This window comes from Caloenas nicobarica, chromosome 13 (genome assembly GCF_036013445.1).
Source record: "Caloenas nicobarica isolate bCalNic1 chromosome 13, bCalNic1.hap1, whole genome shotgun sequence".
Classification (NCBI taxonomy): domain Eukaryota; kingdom Metazoa; phylum Chordata; class Aves; order Columbiformes; family Columbidae; genus Caloenas; species Caloenas nicobarica.
Window position 1 is genome coordinate 139,384 of NC_088257.1, and position 15,443 is coordinate 154,826.

Genomic DNA, 15,443 nt, shown 5'->3' on the forward strand with positions numbered 1-15,443 from the left:
GTCGAGGGACAGTGCTGTGTTTATTTCTACCATCTCCAGAGGACGTGCAGAAAAGGTGATGCTCTTTTCCTAGAGAGCATGATCTTCAGGGTCTCTTGCTCTTAGGTGAGTTTTGTCAGATAAGAGCTGATAAATGAATACAGACATCTTCTGAGAACCATAGTCTTCATAGGGCAGGAGAAATTTAAAACATACCTGGCTGGTAGGTTGCAGTTCATTTTAATCTGGCACCCAGTAGAAATCTAACAGAAAAGCAGTATTTTCTTTTTTAACTCTATGGTCATCACCCCCATGCCTTTTTTAATTGTCAGGAGCTCTCTGGTGACAGGTAACTTAGCTGTAAAGCAGCACATACAAGTTCATTGCGTATGATGATTAACTCTCAATTAGCATCAGTATTCCTTCACTTTGATCATTTTCTTCTGTATTACATACCACCTCAGAACCCATGCCAAACCGTTGGAGTAGCAGTAGGCAGCAGGACAGTTCATCCTCGCCCTGGTCTCCCTCCGAAAACAGCTTCATAGGAGGCCATAAAAACATCCAAAAGGGAAACTCTGAGTAGCCTGCCCTTACAGAGAGCTGTTTGCTCACCCCATCTGTTGGCTGGCGCCATAGAAATACGTCCAATTTTCAGCTTTGTCATCCTTACCCATACCAGCAATTCCATTACACTGAGCCAGTACTCAAGAACAAAATTGTAGGTCTAGTTTAACAGCTGCAGCTTGGGAAAACCATGGCTAACATGTCAATAAGGACTTAGCAGGTGTGACAGAGGAGTTACCCTTCTCCAGTTTTCACTGTTCATCTTTACGGAAGAATAACGACTAATTTGCTGGAGACTTATTTGCTGGGCATACCTGATCCTGGCTGGTGACGGGCTGAGAAATCATCATTTTAGGCATCCTGCATTCTTGACACTGAATTGCCACAGGGAAGAAGGTCCAGTGCTCAAACACTTTGGTCTGTTCCAACTCTCTATTTTACCAGTCAGAAGTGAACAACTAACAACAAAATCCACAGCAATGTTTAGTATTGAAAAAGCCATGGAGACTCCTGTCTGAAGCAGGAGGGTTGAGAGCTCAAGCAATGACATATGCTGCCTTGCAATCTTGAGGCAAGACAGCCTAAAAGCTGCTTTAGTCTTCAGTGAAAAAACCCTGTTCTTTCCCGAGGCGGCTCTGGGACTCTTATTTGTGGCTTCGTGCTCAGCCAGTGTCTTGCAGAGGGTCGAGACTTTTTAAACAGACCTCCTAATTTGTCCTAGCAGTCTCGGCAGAGCAAGGCAGGTGCCCTTTCTCTTTTTTTCACTGTCACAGTCTAGCTGTCTGCAGGGAGCTGAACTTTGTGTTAGAAGACACAACTCTTTTGAGCAGCTTCTACTCCAGATGTTGCTTTGGTGCCCCCAGTTTCCTGAAGCGAGTGATCTGGTTCCGCTTCCTTTGCTCCATAGTCCATGACTTGCTATTGGTGCAAAACTTCAGCAGCTCTACTTTGAAGTCCTGATGGTGCATTGGACAATAGCTCTGAGGTTCACACAGTTCCCGGTAAACAGAGGAAAAATGCATAATGTCGAGTGGTTGGTATTTGGAGATTCTGGGCAGACAAAAGTATATAGTTTATCCCAGGAGCAAGAATGTTCTCAGTGTGGGCACAATCATTGGTCATCCACATCAGCACCTACAGCTGAGACACCAGTACAATTCCCTGGCTAAAACAAACTGGGAGTCAGGAAGCCCGTGAGTCTCTTTAGCTACATCAGTTCCTATGGGGAGAAAACAATCCTAGCTTTACATTGAAAAAAAAAAAATTACTAGCTTTGTGCAGACTATTTGGGGGGAAGGTCTTGGGCGTTGCACATAACTTCCTACTATGATGGCCAAAACCAAAACATAATCAAATATGAGGAATAAACAACGAAACAGAGAAGAGCATTATGTAACTGTATAACCCCCTTCTAGGTCCTCTATCTCCAAGAACTAACAGACAGAGAAGACATACAGACACTGGCGGCATGGCTGAGCAAAGTACGAAATGGCTTTTTAGCAAGAGCCACACACACTGGGATTCTGCAGCCCAGAAGAACCTTTCAAGCTGCTGTTCCATGCCCACTGTTCTATTTTCCTGCCTGGCAGAAAACTCACCTTCTCTGTGTCCCTGCTGCCTTGTCTCAGCGTGCCGGACACCTGCGGCTGAGCGCCCACGAACCGACGGCCCGAGTCCCGGAGCCGCCCCGGGTCCCAGAGCCCGCCGGCACCAGAGCCGCCCCCGGCCCCACCGCCCGCCCGGGGCCCAGAGCCGCCCCCGGCCTCACCGCCCGCCCGGGGCCCAGAGCCGCCCCCGGCCTCACCGCCCGCCCGGGGCCCAGAGCCGCCCCGGGTCCCAGAGCCCGCCGGCCCCACCGCCGCGGCCGGTGCGCGGACCCGGACGCGCTGGCGCGGCGGGAGCCACTCGCGGGCAGCGGTCGCGCGCTGCTGCCGGAACCCACAGGCGCGAGCACGCGGGAACAGATTTTATTTCACGTTTACGTGCAGTGCGAGGCCCAACAGCGGAAAATGCCGTTTCTGGGCTCTGTTCGAATCTTTTTGCTCCGGAACTGCTGTGAGCGGCGCTGTCCCGCGCAGCCCGCGAGCCGCCCGCACGCGGCGCCGTTCCGCAGCCCCGGCAGCGGTCCGGACACTGTGCGCCGCGGGGCGGGCGCGCCCCGGAAGCGGAAGCAGGAGCGCGCGGCGCCTCAGCGACGGCGGGGCCGCGGCCCGACCCTTCCGCTTCCTCCCGGAGCCGGCGGCGGGTGGTGCGTCCCTCGGCAGCGGCCCATGGACCGGCACAAAGTGAAGCGGCAGCGGCTGGACCGGATCTGCGAAGGTGAGAGGGGGGCGGGCGCCCCTCAGCAGCGGCGGCGGCGCCGCCTGGAGCCAGGCCCGGCAGCGCGCCCTTGCCCGGTGGGACCCGGCCCTGTCGAGCTGAGCGGGGCGGCCCTGCGGCTCCGGGCCCTGCGCTCCGCTGCCCCGGGCCCTGCCGCCGGGGAGGCTCGGCCCAGCGCTGCTGCTGCCTGGGCGCCGGTGCCGCGGCCGGTCCGAGCGGTGTCTGCGGCGCCTGCCCGAGCCCGGGGGACGCCCGGCTGGTGCCCGGTGAGCTCACCCGCTCTGCTCGGTTACGGAGGAAGCGGTCCGTGCCTTGGCGTGCCGAGGTGGGGGCAGGTTAGTGGGCAGTAGGCCTGGAGTGGGTTTACAACAGGTTTTAGCAGCCTAGAGTAAAGCGATGTGCTTCTGAGCCACCTCTGTTATCTCACTGTTGATAAAATACGTTTTGATTTTCTTTACATGCTGGTGGCAGAGGCTTTTCTTTTTCCTAGCTTCATTGCCCTGTATTTTGTTTCCTATTTATTACTTTTGCTTTGACTGATCCTTTCCTGAATACTGTAGAACTCTTAACAGAGCTAATGACTTGTTGGACCAGCAAATGAGGGTTCCAGAATTCTTGTCTTTGATGTGGTCACTCCTGCTGACTTTCTTAATAGGCATACGGCCACCCATTGTGAATGGCCCGATGCCAGCGCGGCCCCTGGTTGCGCTCCTGGATGGACGGGACTGCACTGTGGAGATGCCCATTTTGAAGGATGTTGCTACAGTGGCGTTTTGTGATGCTCAGTCAACTCAGGAAATCCATGAAAAGGTGGGCAAGAAAATGTGCAAGCATTCAAACATAGAGCTTTGTCTCTTAGACTGTGATTGATTTGGACGGTCTCTTGTTGTAGGTGCTGAACGAGGCAGTGGGAGCTCTGATGTATCACACCATTACCCTTTCTCGTCAGGATCTGGAGAAATTCAAAGCCCTCAGGGTCATTGTGCGTATTGGCAGTGGCTATGACAATGTTGACATCAAATCCGCTGCAGAATTAGGTATGATGACACCATTAGGGCTCTGCTGTGATCAGAACTGAATGTGAAGTGGAACACTGCACGTGTTTTTCTGCTTTGTAGCCAAGTGCATTTAAAACCTTTTATGTAAAAAGATTTGGAGCTGTGTAGTATCAGGCATCTTTAGGAAGCTGACCAATATTGGAGCTGGTAGGTGTCTTGAAAGATTGATTCTCCATTCCCAGATTGCTCTACTATGGATGTTGGTGTCTTTGCTATTGTTTGGAATTCAGAAACTTGAATATGGTGTCTAGATAACTTCTGGTGAGGCAGCTTTGAGTTATTTGTGGGGAAGGAATTGAGCAAAGTCTGATGTCTGAAAGCAGCCTGCAAGTGCCGATGCCGGATAAACTCACTTTAAATGTTTGATAAGTGAGTTTTCTGGTCAGTTTTTTATATGCAGGTAGGTTCTGATTCAACTTTATTATTGATCCCGTTAGAGTCTCAGACAGGTGAAGAGTCTCAGGTGACAAAAAGCTGCAATTTATTAAACACGTGGCAGTGAGACTTTGGGACCTTGTAGCCCCGTAGATGAGGTGGATCACCCAAGTACCCTTCCCCTTGTTTTTTAGGTTTGTGTCAGAGGTTTGAAATTTTTCTTAATGTAATACAGATCAGATTAAGCTTAAATCAAACACAAGTATTTACATATAAAATTGAAATAGCCGTTACGATTTCCAGATCTGTAAGAACAGATGAATTGCAAACAAATGAAGAGCGCATATTTGTCTATTGCTTGAATTTGGTCTAAAGAGTCTTCTTATCTGAAAGATGCAAGGGAGTAGTCTCAAGAGTTCCTGGCAAGCTCTTCATCTCTCATCTAGCCATTACAATTTTGGGCTGAGTTTGGGACCTAATCTGCTCTTAGAGTTTTCTACTTAAATTCACCATCCGTATCAGATCCATTCACACTCAAAGCTTTCTCTTTCCCTCCACTCCACACTCATTAACCCGAGGAGAAATGGGTCAAAATTCTTTCACCATCAGGCTGCTGCTCGCCGTTTTTGCTTTGGAGCGATAGTATGATGACCTATAAGCATGGCCAGATTTGCTTTTTCATGGACAATTAATGATTATTTTCATGCTTAGCCAGGCCCTGTAATTCTTTCTGAGGTAAGATACTGTTTATTGTGTGTTCTGGATCTTCAAATCAGACCAAAGGGCTATTGTGTGTGTTTGCATTTTCTTACATTTAGGCATAATATCGCATGTGAACAGGAATTTGTGTCTGGTTGTGTAGGAGATGAATGTATGTGGCGTCTGAAGATGGATGAGATGGTAGCCAGTGAGATTAAAATAAATTAGGTTTCCCTGTCTCCCGTCCTCATGTCCTCTGAGTGGTCTGTGTGGCATTATGGCACAATTGCAAATGATTTGATAGAGAAAAAGAGTCAGATATCTCGCATGGTGTGTGGCCATTGCTCTCTTGGTTCTGTCAGAGTGTGGTCTGAGTTTAGTCAAATGTGTCCTCTGTGGTAGGTTTACAAGAGCGTGGTGCTTTGCTGAACTTTGTGTGCCTTCAGTCATTGCCTAGATTTTATTCCTAGTTTTTAGATAAGTGGTAGACTTTTGAGGAGGAAGAGTTTCCTTGGTCTGGCAAGTAGCTAGGGTTACATTTGGGCAGAGACCCTTTTTTTCCTCTAGTTATTTTTATTTCTTGGCTGGTCTGTTGAATGAAGGATAGCAGCAGTGAGAAGTGATATGGTGCCAGCCCACTCCCACACCCCTCTTTTTTTTTTTTTTTTTAATAGATTGCTCAGGAGTGACCAAGTTTTGCTACAGTGTTCCATCTTCCCTTTTCTGACAGTAATTTGTGCTGCCAGGACTTTAACTCTGTTTGCAAGAGTAATTTACCTGGTAGTTCTAGTCACGGGGTTTAGGGTCCCTTGTGGTTGTGTGTTATTCTAGAGTGGGAATGTTATCTGTTGTTGTTCTTAAGTGTAACTTCAAATGGATTTAGAGAGGCTCTTGTGGCATCTCTCTGCATTTAATGACTTAGTTACTTATTGTTGCTCCTGGGGAAGCTGATGCTTGCAGTGAGCACGTGGACTGTGAGGCATGAAAGAGCTCAACCATCCGTCTTAATTCTTCTAGGCTCTGCCAGTTAATCTGTCAGGAGTATCTCCGGAACGAGTGCATCATTTTGCATGCAGATGTTCTAAAACAGACAGTTTATTGCATCACTTGTATGACCTAGTTTTCTCACGTCAGCCTGTTTTGGGTTATTTTGGGTTGGGTTGGGTTGGGGTTTTTTGGGGTTTGGTGGTATTTTTGTTTGCTTGTTTTTCCTGGTGTGTCAGTCAAATGGGTATCTATAAGGAAGGAATAGTATTTCCTTGGGGTTAAAAAGCTGGCTGGTTGCATCTGTGTTGCTGTAGAATGAGCTTCTGAAATGAATCCCGTGTTTCTTGGCAGTAGTTCTGGAGCACTGAATTGTCTTTCAGCACTTATGCCTGAAGATCTCTATGTTGGTTTAGTGTTCCAATGCTAAAAATCCTATATGACCTCTGTGGCTTTGTAGGCATTGCAGTTTGCAACATCCCTTCCTCCTCAGTAGAGGAGACTGCGGACTCCACCCTCTGCCACATCTTGAACCTCTATCGACGTGTTACTTGGCTCCATCAGGCCATGCGGGAAGGGAATCGAGCCTCAAGCGTAGAACAGATTCGAGAGGTGGCTGGAGGCGCTGTGCGTATCCGTGGGGAGACTTTGGGCATCATTGGGCTCGGTAAGTGATGGGAATAGTTAGATTGAAAAGTGAACTGTGAAAGTTTTTGGGAACCTAAGAGTCACAGACTAAAAACACTGATAATTTTACAGCTATTCATTCTGGAACACACTGGCATATAAGGAATGCTAGTGCCCTGTTCTGTGATGCTGGATATCTTCAAGATATGGGTGTATGTCATGGGACTGGGGATTTTTCTTCATATTCAAATGGCTAGAAGAATTGAAACATTCAGGCAGCTTGTCTTGGTGACGATTTCTCTGTGTGCTAGGCTGTATCAGTAACAAAGCCACCTGAAAGCTACCAATTCCTTCTCCAAGTTCTTGTAGTCAGATAATTACTGCTGCTCACTCAGGGTCCAGATTTGGTTTGAAAAACAGAGCTCCTTCTAGGCTAAGCTCTGGCTATTGCATGGGGAAGGACTAGAATTAACCACGTGGGATCAGCGCTGAGTAACCTCCTCTGGATCCCTATGGCAATCCCAGGGGTTTCCAGGGCTGCAGTACCTCAGGCCCTGGCAGTAAACTCCAGTGTAGGCTCCCAGTCTACCCCAGTATCTTGTCTTTAAAGTTTGTTTTACCTTTCCTTGATGATTGTGGGTTTTCTTTTGTGAAGGCCGAGTTGGACAGGCAGTGGCTCTGCGAGCCAAGTCCTTTGGCTTCAACGTGATTTTCTATGATCCCTATCTGCCGGATGGAGTGGAGCGATCCTTGGGTTTACAGCGAGTAGGAACCCTGCAGGATCTACTAATGCACAGCGATTGCATCACATTGCACTGCAGCCTGAATGAACATAACCATCACCTCATCAATGACTTCACTATTAAACAGGTGCAGCAGGAGCTTGATTTCCCCCACAGAGCACTGTGGAAATGAATGCAAACAGAAACTGCTGCTTTCACAGAGGCTGAGAGCGTGTGAATCCTGCTGCCTCTGCCGTGTGCCTCCTGCTGCCTTTGGAGGCTGGAGCGTGTGGATCCGGGTGCCTGTGCTTTGTGCTGTATAGAATTTCATGTTAAGAGAAGAATGGGATTGGCTCTTTTTGCCAAGTAATTTCATATATAAATAATGGTTTATGTGATCCAATAATTTCAAATTACAATGCGTAATTGACTTTGCTGGTTAGAGCCAGATGTGGTGTGGCGGGGACTGTGTTTCTTTACATAGCTCTGCCAAATCCTCTCTGCCCAAGCCCACTGCAAAGTCAGTCTCGGGCTCTACTCCACTAGTCTATGAATGCTTTTCAGTGCTTTCATGAGAGACATCTGGACGTTGTAGTCCAGTTTTGTGTAACTGGATACTTGATTCATTTCCTCTTTCTTTTTTAACGTAGTAGGATGAATATGGAGTGCAGAACTTGAGCGTTCCACTTTTGCCCTTGCTGTCTTGTGGTTTTGTTTGTTCATTTTTAAAGCAATTTCTCAAGCATTGCTTGCAGGCATTTCCCCTGCGGTTAGCTTTGCAGTGAGAGCACTCCTAGTTCGTCCAGGCCTCATCTAATCACTGCGGGCTCCTGCTCATTTCCAGTAGACTTCCCAAGATTCACTTAGCTTCCATGAAAAGTCTCATTCTCAACCCACTTAATATTTTTCTTTTTCCAGATGCGCCAGGGCTGCTTCTTAGTGAACACAGCCCGGGGAGGGCTGGTAGATGAGAAAGCCTTAGCGCAAGCCTTGAAAGAGGGGAGAATCAGAGGAACAGCGTTGGATGTGCATGAGTCTGAGCCTTTCAGGTAACGGTGCCCCTGCATGCCTGCTGCTGTCCTGTGACTCACCTACACTGGACGATTCTTTTTTTGTTGTTTTTTTTTTTTAATTGAGTTACATTGGTACCCGAGAGGACAGATGGAATTATCACTTCTGGAGAGAAATGTATTTTTTTTCTTTCCTTTTTTTCCCCTCCACAGCTTTGCTCAGGGGCCCTTAAAAGATGCACCCAATGTGATCTGCACCCCTCACACTGCCTGGTACAGTGAACAGGCTTCCATTGAATCCAGGGAAGATGCAGCTAAAGAGATCCGCAGAGCTATTACAGGTAATGAGGAAGACTATGCTCTGCAGCTGCTGCTGAATTACTATTCTTTTGTTAGTTCACTGCAAGAATTGTGCTGATTGTTCTGAAAACTTGGACTCTGTTACTGGTTTCTGGTACTGGAGTGTAAGTTGATAATTGTCTCTTTGCCTTCTGAGAATCTTGAATTAATGCTGGAGTGGCACTTTCCCACCCTGGGAAAGCCTTGTACCCAGTACATCTTCCAAATCCTTCACAATAATTCCTTTGACAGTTACACTGTACACCTTTTCTTCTGGACTAGGACATACTGGCTCTTGGGGAAGGTGAGGCTGGGCAATTGCAGCTTGTGGCAAATAATTCCCACCAGATCACAGAAGTGGGAAGGAAGGATCAGTTTCTTGTCTTCTCCAGAGACCAGTTGTTCAGAGGAGTCTCCCTTACCCAGTGTTATCCTGTGGAGGCAGATGGAAAAATGTTGCGTGTTTCCTTTCTACATTCCTTTGTAAATGCTTCAGGGAACGAGCCCTTCCTACTTGTGTCCTGTGTTTTTGTCATTTTTGGCTCTCTTGCAGGTCACATACCTGACGCATTGAGGAACTGTGTTAATAAGGAGTACTTGCTGTTAGCAGCTCAGTGGTCCAGTATTGATCCTGCAACTGTCCACCCAGAACTCAACGGAGCTGCAGCTTACAGGTGAGATATGTAGGTTGTCCAAGTTACTGCTTCCAGCCTGTCTTCTGCTGAATCAGACCAACATCCCCTTTGGGTTTGAGAACTGCTTGTACCTGCAGACAGGCATGTTTCTCTTCCTATAACCTCCATACATGAGCTTTTACCAGAAACTTAACCACAACACTTCTGAAGCTGTACTAGGATTTATTTGGTCATATTTAGTTCCAGCTCCATACTGGTTAATTTTTCCAAATCTTTGCAAGACCTGCCCAAGATGTAAGAAAGCCTGCTGCTGTGTGACTGAAAAGAGGTCTGGATCTTACCATTTAGAAGTTGTGCATATCATATGGGCTGTATAAACAAAGCACAGTTCTTATCTGTAGCCCAGATATGGACTATTAAAGAGATATTGACCAGTGGATTTGGGCAGTGGCCTAAACAGGGTGTATTTCAGGGGTTTTTTGTCTGTTTACAGATGTGCCAAGTGATTGTGGGCAGGTTGCTTCCCTTCTGTTTTTCTCCCATCTGGAAAGCAGGAAATTTATTCTCTTCCCTTCTCGGAGGGATCTACGGAGGTTCAGTTACGTTTATGGAGAAGGCACAGTGAGGCAGAATGGATGTAATGGAAGAATGGTTCATTAGCATTTCATGAGTATCACTCTCCTATTTTTCATCTTACATCTGGCTGCTTTATGAGTTCAGCTCCTTTTCTGTCTGAGAGGCTGGTGAAGGATAACACAGCTTGCAGTCCTCGGGCTGATGGGGAGGGAATTTCCAGCCCTTCATGGTACCTTCGTACAGTGCCTCTGGCTGTTTTCACTGGAGATAAACTTTGTGTCTATTTTCCACATGCTTAGTGTGAGACCTGAGACTGCCTGCCTGTCTGAGAACTGGTGTCATGCGGTATTAGGATATAACTGCTGCTTTTCAGCTCTGGAGACTTCTCCTGTGTTCTGTATCGGAGCATTTCAGTCAGAAAGAGAGATTTGTATTCAGCAGGTGCCTGAGGGCACGGCTCCTTTCCCCTTGCATAACTGTTGGACAAGCTTGTAATTTCCATGTTTCTCTTGGTTTTAGGTTTCCTCCAGGAGTAGTGGGAGTAGCCACCCCTGGGCTACCAGAACCGCCAGTAGTGGAAGGGATTGTAGCTCACGGGATCCCTTCTGTGTCTCACTCTGCACCACGTACCCCTTCCCCTGGAGAGACGAGCAAACTGGATGCAGACAGAGAGATTCCTGCTGACCAATAGCGGCATCTTCCTCTCCTCTGGCAGCACAAAAAGGGAGGGTATCTCCTCCTAGGACCTTCTTTAACAGCCTGCAGAGACTGGTTCCTGTTCATAAAGGACAGGAGAATGCATTTCATTACTGGCAAACTTTAGCTCTTGCCTTTATTTTGTAATCCTTTAGTTTTAATCTCTCAATGAATCTTTCTCCTTGTCTGGGGCAGGGCAGCAGTGACCTTGCCTCCCTTTGGAGATCCTTGGTTTAACCAATGATTATTCCCATATATCTGCCTTGGTTGACTGTGACAGGAGACTGTCCTTGTGCACTTGAAAACAGAAGTGGAGCTGCCTGATCAGCAGTGTTTCTCGGTGTCCCTAACACCAGACCTGAGTGCACACTTTTCAGTTGTGACTTGTAGCTTGAATTTAATTTGGCTGAACCTCTCTAAGTGTAGCCATGGGGAATATTAGAAAAATATTAGTGAATTGGAGAAGTTGTGACTGTTGTCTTTATTATGCCCTTGGTAGAATGCAGTGTAGGCTCAGCTCTGTGCAGTACTTCGCTTGTTTCACTTAAGGTTTCCTGTGAGAACAGACATAGCACAGGCATTGCGAGTTCTTGACCATACAAGGTTTTGTCTATGCAGTACTAGGCCTGAAGTTAAAACTAACAGTCTCAAAGTCAGCCTGATAAATAATTTGAGAGAGATTAAAATGTCATCAAATGTGTTCTGGTGGCCACTGTGTTTGTGAGGCCTCAAAATAGTTCACTGTGGAGTCTGTGCGATTTGGAGAAGGCAGGAGAATGCGCAAGCAGCATAAACTTGCACTGGGAGACAGCAAGTAGCAATAACTTGCAGCTGTAGTTGCTGATTCCTCACATGCGTACCTCACAGTCTAATGGCAGTGTTTATCCACGGGGTATCTATCATGTTAAAATTCTAAGCTTTGTGCTACAGATTTTTTTTTGTTGTTTTTGGCATAACTGCATTAACTAGAGGTAACATACCAGTGTTAGCGACATTTCTCTGTGCTGATGGAGAAGGCAGCTTTTAACAGTTGACCAAATTACTCTGCTTCAGCTCTGCTAGCATATACTGCATCGCCAGTAGCAGGTAGGGCAAGACTCTTTTGTACACAAATAAGCTTTGTGGTACTGAAGGAGAAAGAACGCTCTCAGCTTGTCACCTGGAGCCAAGACAGGATTGTTGCTCTCAAGTCTGTTCCCATTTCCCAAATGATTGAATATGAATTGCTGCTTTAAGGGGTATGGAGTCTTCAGCAAACAAGTTCCACAGGAGATTATTTTCCTTAATTCCAAATCTTCCTTTAATTGTTACACTTTAGTTTATGTCCTTTCTGTGCACAAGATGTTACAATTTCTGATTGATTTGTTCATGTTGTGTGGGTATATAAAAGGAGGTGCTGCATGGGAGGCACACTCTGTGTGGGTTTGTCTGCCTCTATTGTGTGTTTGTGACTGGAAGCTGAACAGCTGGGAACAGACTGGAAATCCATCCTGAGGTGTGGACAAAATCCTCTGTTGAGGCTATTTACAGTTTAGGAAGCTGAGGAAAGCTTTCAGAGTCACTGGGTTTTCAGATTTTTTTTTTCCTGGTTTTACATTTTTCTCCAATACCGCCTTCATGTAATGGCTTACTACTGATACAGCGAAGTGACTGATTCCTTTCTCCTCAACCCCCACCTCCCTAATACTCCCCAGCAATTCAAGAAAGGAAAACAGGCAAGAAGTAAACTTCAGGTGTTTTCTTACAGATTTTTACACTTTAACTGTTTAGCATTAGTGTGACGATATTAGTTCTCTAGTGCTGAGTGGGATTTTTTATAAGGTATTTGTCTCAGTGAAGGTTCTTGGCTTCTGTGTTTTCATGGATGATGCTAATTCCACTTAAAATTCATGTACTTCTTTGGCTGCTCAGGTTTAGCAGATCAGACTGGGACTGGTGATAGGCACAAGTTACAGAAGTTTTTTTCTGAACGAAAGCCTAGAGCTCAGAAGCACTTTGATTGCAGCTGTACCTAAAATAACCAGCAGCACTTTCTTGAGTTCTCCAGTCTCTATGAAATCAAATTTTTACTATCTACTAGCTCAGAAAGCTGTTCTTTGGACAGGCAGATAGGGAAAAGTTTTCATGGACTGAGAGCACATCTTCCATTACCACATTAGGGAAGCAGTCTTTCAATAACTACTCTTTCCTTATTTGCTGCTGAAAATTCCTGCCCCGCTTAGAGGTTCAGGACCGAGATTATTTTGTGGCAAGGGGCTTCTGGTTATGAGCTCTGTGAATACAGAGGATCAGAGTACATTGACCTTGTCTCTTCTAGAGCACAATGCAAGAGAGATTTATTTTTTAAGAGGCAGCATTTTTTTTTCTTCTTCGCTGCAAGTATCTCTATAGACCAGTCAAATAACTGAGCAGAGGAAGAGTGGAAGGATCTCATTTGGGGAACACATGAGTTTCTCAATTCTTATTTTTGGTGCCTAGATATACTGGTAACTATTAAGTGTAGGAATCAGATAACTGATGTTGTAAAAAATATTTCTGGATATGGGTACCAGGGAGCTGAAGCTGACAGCATTGATAGTGGCTCTGTTCTGTCCAACACTGTGTAGGCTTGCGATTGGATATGAAGGCAATTTTCCCCTTGATTAAAGCCACAGCAGAAAATGTTGAGGTCAAAATGAACAGAACCCTTATCGTGACTCTCTTTGTGCTTACAGGATAACTCTGCTTGTATGCAATTTGTACCTCTGCTTATAGGCTGAACCTGTTGTCACCAGACACAGGCAGTTCTGAACAGATAGCTCAAAGAAGAATCTACCAGTACTGATGTACCCGGTGGTCTCCGCCCCGAGTGCCTAGTCCTTCGTTAGCGTTCTCTTCCCATCTGATATACGGACTCGCAGCTCACCCTCCCAAGCTTAGTGCAGGATACAGAAGTGGAAGGACTTTTTTTTTTTTTTTTTCTTTTTAATGGCTTTCTTCAGAACTAGTGCAGGGCTTTAATCCCAAAGAACAGAAGTCTCCCAGGGCGAGGCAGGAGTGCCCTAGCTGCACTAATCTGCTTACAGGAGGTGCTCACACTGTCCCAAGGTACATTCTGTTTGTCAGGGTCACTGCTGCTGACCAGCTTTTTTATAGAGGACTCAGAGTTTCAGAAATATATTTTTGTAGACAATGACTAAACTGTGAAACATTGAAATAAAGCACGTAAACAAAAACTTACAGCACTGTCATCTGTACAGATGTTTTTCTCACTTCAGATCTATCCTGACTCATTAGAAAATGTTTGATTACTTCTTGGATATATTTTAATAAAGTTCTCCAAAGAACACGGCTGCTGTCTGTGGAAGGGGTGGCCTTAGATGCAATATTGAAGGGGAGGGCTGAAAACCTGTACAGGTGAGTGTCTGCATCAGTCCCGCTTTTCTCAATCTAGATAAGTTGGATCTTCCACACAGTCAGTCCCTGGATCTGCCACTCTGGCAAATGATGTTGTTTGGATTCTGGAGCACTGACCATCCACCAAGGCTGTGAGGGTGGCAGGCTGGAGAAGCAGTGTCTGAGTGGATAAGGGACAGCTTTGGATGTAGCCTGGTGTTCACTTACGTGACTTCTCACATCATGATGGCTGGTTTTGCAGCCTGTGTGTAGTTTAAATATACCTGTGTAAACAGCAGTAGCCGTCTTCAGCCTTTTACAGTAAAATAGTATGTGAAATTAATACAGAAAATTGGCCCATGACACTAATTTTTCTAACATAGAAGCCGGTGCAACAAAATTGGCATAGAAAGTTGGTTAGGTATTTCATAAATGAAATTTAATTTCTGGTTTACGGCCTATGCTCCCTGTGTCAGTCATCGATGAAAGTCAGGAAACCCCTTCCTGTTCTTGGTGGATTATATCACTATTTGTCTAGCTGGTGCTGTGCACCTTTGGAATATCCAGCACCACGTTCAGGAGATGGGATATGGGAAATGCTGATCTGCTCCATCACGGCAATTTCAGTCTCGGAGCTGGTGGAACGGGAAGGGGACATAGGACCACTTGGAATCTTTTATGTGGTGGTCCTATTTCTGACGTGTAGCTGATGATGTCACTGTTTAAGTAAAGAAACTTAAGACATTGAGGGCAAAGCCTGGTGTTCAAAGAATGTAGTACTGATCTTGGATCTACCAGTCACTCAGACACAAGGTATCATGGCTCTGCTGCCCGTCAGTTCTGTCTCATGTATGTATTGGCTCCTGTACATTTTTCAAATAAAAAAGCGGGGGGGGGCAGTTAGTAAAGCTGGTGGCATGTAGTAAATCAAAACTCACAGATGCTGTACAGCACAGGTTAGAGCAGAGTTCTGATGCTGCTGTTTGTTCTTAAGTTCTATTATATGTAGTTGTTTGAAATACCAAACGCCAACCTCACTTCCCAAAAAGTGTCTTGAACCTTTTATTGATATAATAATGCATCTTAGAATCTGTTTAGTATTTTATCTGTGTGCTACATCAGGACTAAAATCAGACCTTAAAGAGTACATATAATGGGATGAAAGGATGAAATACACTTCTCAGGACAGGCACGTTGTACAAGTCGGTCATGGGCATTGCTTTACCCATTTCCCAGTACAGTAAACTGCATCCCTATAACCAGGAAGTAACAAAGATGAAACATTGTCATCTACTTAAAACCACCTGGAACAATCTTTGAAAATAAATAAAAATGAAAGCAAGCAACTTGCCTTTGCTGCTGCTAATTCAGTGTCAAATGTGCCTTTCCTAGAGTGAGGAAACAGTATGTGGATATTCTTGTTCTGGGATGGAGTATGGCAGCTGCTCCCCATTGCAGTTTCTCTCAGTGCTACTGTGTCCA

The 15,443-nt window shown here is 45.9% G+C and overlaps 1 protein-coding gene across 1 annotated transcript; it reads left to right on the forward strand.

Moving 5' to 3' along the window:
- The first annotated feature begins 2,779 nt into the window (after positions 1–2,779).
- LOC135993937 (C-terminal-binding protein 2) lies at positions 2,780–13,801 on the forward strand. Its single transcript, XM_065644156.1, has 9 exons — positions 2,780–2,865; positions 3,521–3,675; positions 3,758–3,902; positions 6,442–6,648; positions 7,264–7,478; positions 8,249–8,379; positions 8,554–8,681; positions 9,233–9,353; positions 10,410–13,801. Exons 1-9 carry the CDS (start codon positions 2,817–2,819, stop codon positions 10,579–10,581), a joined length of 1,323 nt encoding a protein of 440 aa, XP_065500228.1. The 5' UTR covers positions 2,780–2,816; the 3' UTR covers positions 10,582–13,801.
- The last annotated feature ends 1,642 nt before the right edge of the window (positions 13,802–15,443 follow it).

What these genes read in the sequence shown, in the direction of transcription:
- LOC135993937 (XM_065644156.1), top strand. Translation starts at nt 2,817, where the DNA reads ATGGACCGGCACAAAGTGAAGCGGCAGCGGCTGGACCGGATCTGCGAA. An exon ending in GCTGGACCGGATCTGCGAAG is followed by an intron (nt 2,866 to 3,520) that starts GTGAGAGGGGGG and finishes CTTTCTTAATAG; the next exon opens with GCATACGGCCACCCATTGTG. An exon ending in CTCAGGAAATCCATGAAAAG is followed by an intron (nt 3,676 to 3,757) that starts GTGGGCAAGAAA and finishes CTCTTGTTGTAG; the next exon opens with GTGCTGAACGAGGCAGTGGG.